Source organism: Pteropus vampyrus, unplaced genomic scaffold (assembly GCF_000151845.1).
Source record: "Pteropus vampyrus isolate Shadow unplaced genomic scaffold, Pvam_2.0 Scaffold72, whole genome shotgun sequence".
Lineage (NCBI taxonomy): Eukaryota > Metazoa > Chordata > Mammalia > Chiroptera > Pteropodidae > Pteropus > Pteropus vampyrus.
The window spans coordinates 4,348,616-4,350,370 of record NW_011888853.1 but is presented as its reverse complement, the minus strand read 5'-3'; the positions used below and the strand labels follow the sequence as shown (position 1 = coordinate 4,350,370).

At 59.5% G+C, this 1,755-nt stretch overlaps 1 protein-coding gene across 1 annotated transcript in view; it reads left to right on the top strand.

The window, feature by feature from the left end:
* The window catches only part of TIMP2 (TIMP metallopeptidase inhibitor 2), a 12,953-nt gene extending 12,452 nt beyond the window's left edge, over positions 1–501 (top strand). The window contains exon 6 of the mRNA XM_023531635.1: positions 282–501. Within this exon, the coding sequence (XP_023387403.1) occupies positions 282–383 (102 nt within the window). The 3' untranslated portion in view covers positions 384–501. The remainder of the gene's footprint in view (positions 1–281) is intronic.
* Positions 502–1,755: the final 1,254 nt, after the last annotated feature.

Sequence of the window (1,755 nt, the reverse complement as noted above, 5' to 3'; positions counted from 1 at the left end):
GGCGGGGCTGCTGATGGAGTGGGTTCGGCTCCAGTCCCAGGCCCCGCCCTCCCCGCTTCACTCACTGGGTCATTCATTCAGCAAAGCGCCCTGACCGCCTGCGCCTGGCGCACTGCTGGGGTCTGGGGGTGCCCCCGCGCGGCCTCAGCCCTCCACCGAGTCCACCTCGCGCCCCCTCTTCCTAGATCACGCGCTGCCCCATGATCCCCTGCTACATCTCCTCTCCGGACGAGTGCCTCTGGATGGACTGGGTCACGGAGAAGAACATCAACGGGCACCAGGCCAAGTTCTTTGCCTGCATCAAGAGAAGCGACGGCTCTTGCGCCTGGTACCGCGGAGCGGCGCCCCCCAAGCAGGAGTTTCTCGACATCGAGGACCCGTAAGCCGGCCGGCAGCACCCCTGTGGCCAACGGAAAAGCCTCCGAGAGTGTAGACTGGTCCAGCTCTGACATCCCTTCCTGGAAATAGCATGAATAAAACAGTCATCCGAGTGGGTCTAAATTAGTGTGATTCTCCTCCCTGCCCCGTTCCCCTTCCCTCTGTGGTTGTGGATCTCGAGGGAGAGGCTCGTCCACACTGCACCTGCCAGCCTGGGCACTGCGTCTCAGCCTTCGGTCCTGGGGTGCGGGCAGGGCTGGGACACGCAGGCTCCCCTCCCAGGCTCGGCCTTGGCACTGTCACAGACGCTGAGCACGCAGCACCTAGCAGTCCCCTTGGCCTGGTCAGGGCAGAGCCTGGAAATGTGCATTTTGTAGAAACTTTCGAGGGTCGTTGCAAGACTGTGTAGCAGGCCTACCAGGTCCCTTTCATCTTGAGAGGGGCACGTCCCTCGTTTCCTGCAGCTTCCACACCTCTGGCCCTAGGGTGGCTGTCCCTGCCCTTTGCAAGTGCCCTACCCACCCCCCAGTCTCCTTGTGCCGACCACAGACTCCCAGCACCCGTGACTCTTGTATTCCAGAAGCATCCCGGACCAGTGGCTCATTCTCTGAGGAGCCCCCATTAATCTTGTTCATCCGCAGAATTCCAGTGGGCGCCTCCCTCCGGGGCCTTGTAGAAATGTGGGAGCAGCAAGCGTCAGCCCACTCATTTCGGTGCCCCCCCCTCCACACACACACGTTCCCCAACCCTTAGGGGAATGTGCCACCTTCTGCCCTGAGGACAGATGTGTGGGGGACGCTTGGCTGCCCCGTGGTTTATTCTTGAGCTTCCGAAGTCACTCACGCCTCCTCCTCTTCCTCATTCCGGCTTCGGATGTCTGGATGGAGCGGCACGGATTGGCTTTGCGGGGTGTCGTGTGTGGCCGGTGGCATGAGCTAGCTGTGCTCTCTTCGTGCATATCCTGAGGACATCAAAAGCCAGGTCCTGCTGAGTCCCCTAACACACCTCAGAGCCCCAGCTGAGCAGGTTTAGTATGAACCCCCCGCTCAGAGACTGACAGTCCCTGTGCTGTGCCTGGATTTCCGCGAGGAATGTTAGCTAAGGGTCCGCCTGGTGGCGGGGATGCATTGTGGCGGTAGGTGGCTTTGGCGAAACTCATTTCTTCTGGGGCCTCCAGGCCACTGGCTGGCTGTATGAGACATCTCGTTTGTCTAAAGAGAGCATGCGAACCCGAGCTGCAGGTGTACCAACCTCCGCTTCTATTTCTGATGTTACAAAGATGTCTCCGTTAAGAAACTTCACAGGGAACTGGGGAACCTGTTTGTTCTCTAAAAATAGTCTCTGATGCCAGCAAAATGGGAGTTAACACGGGCAGAA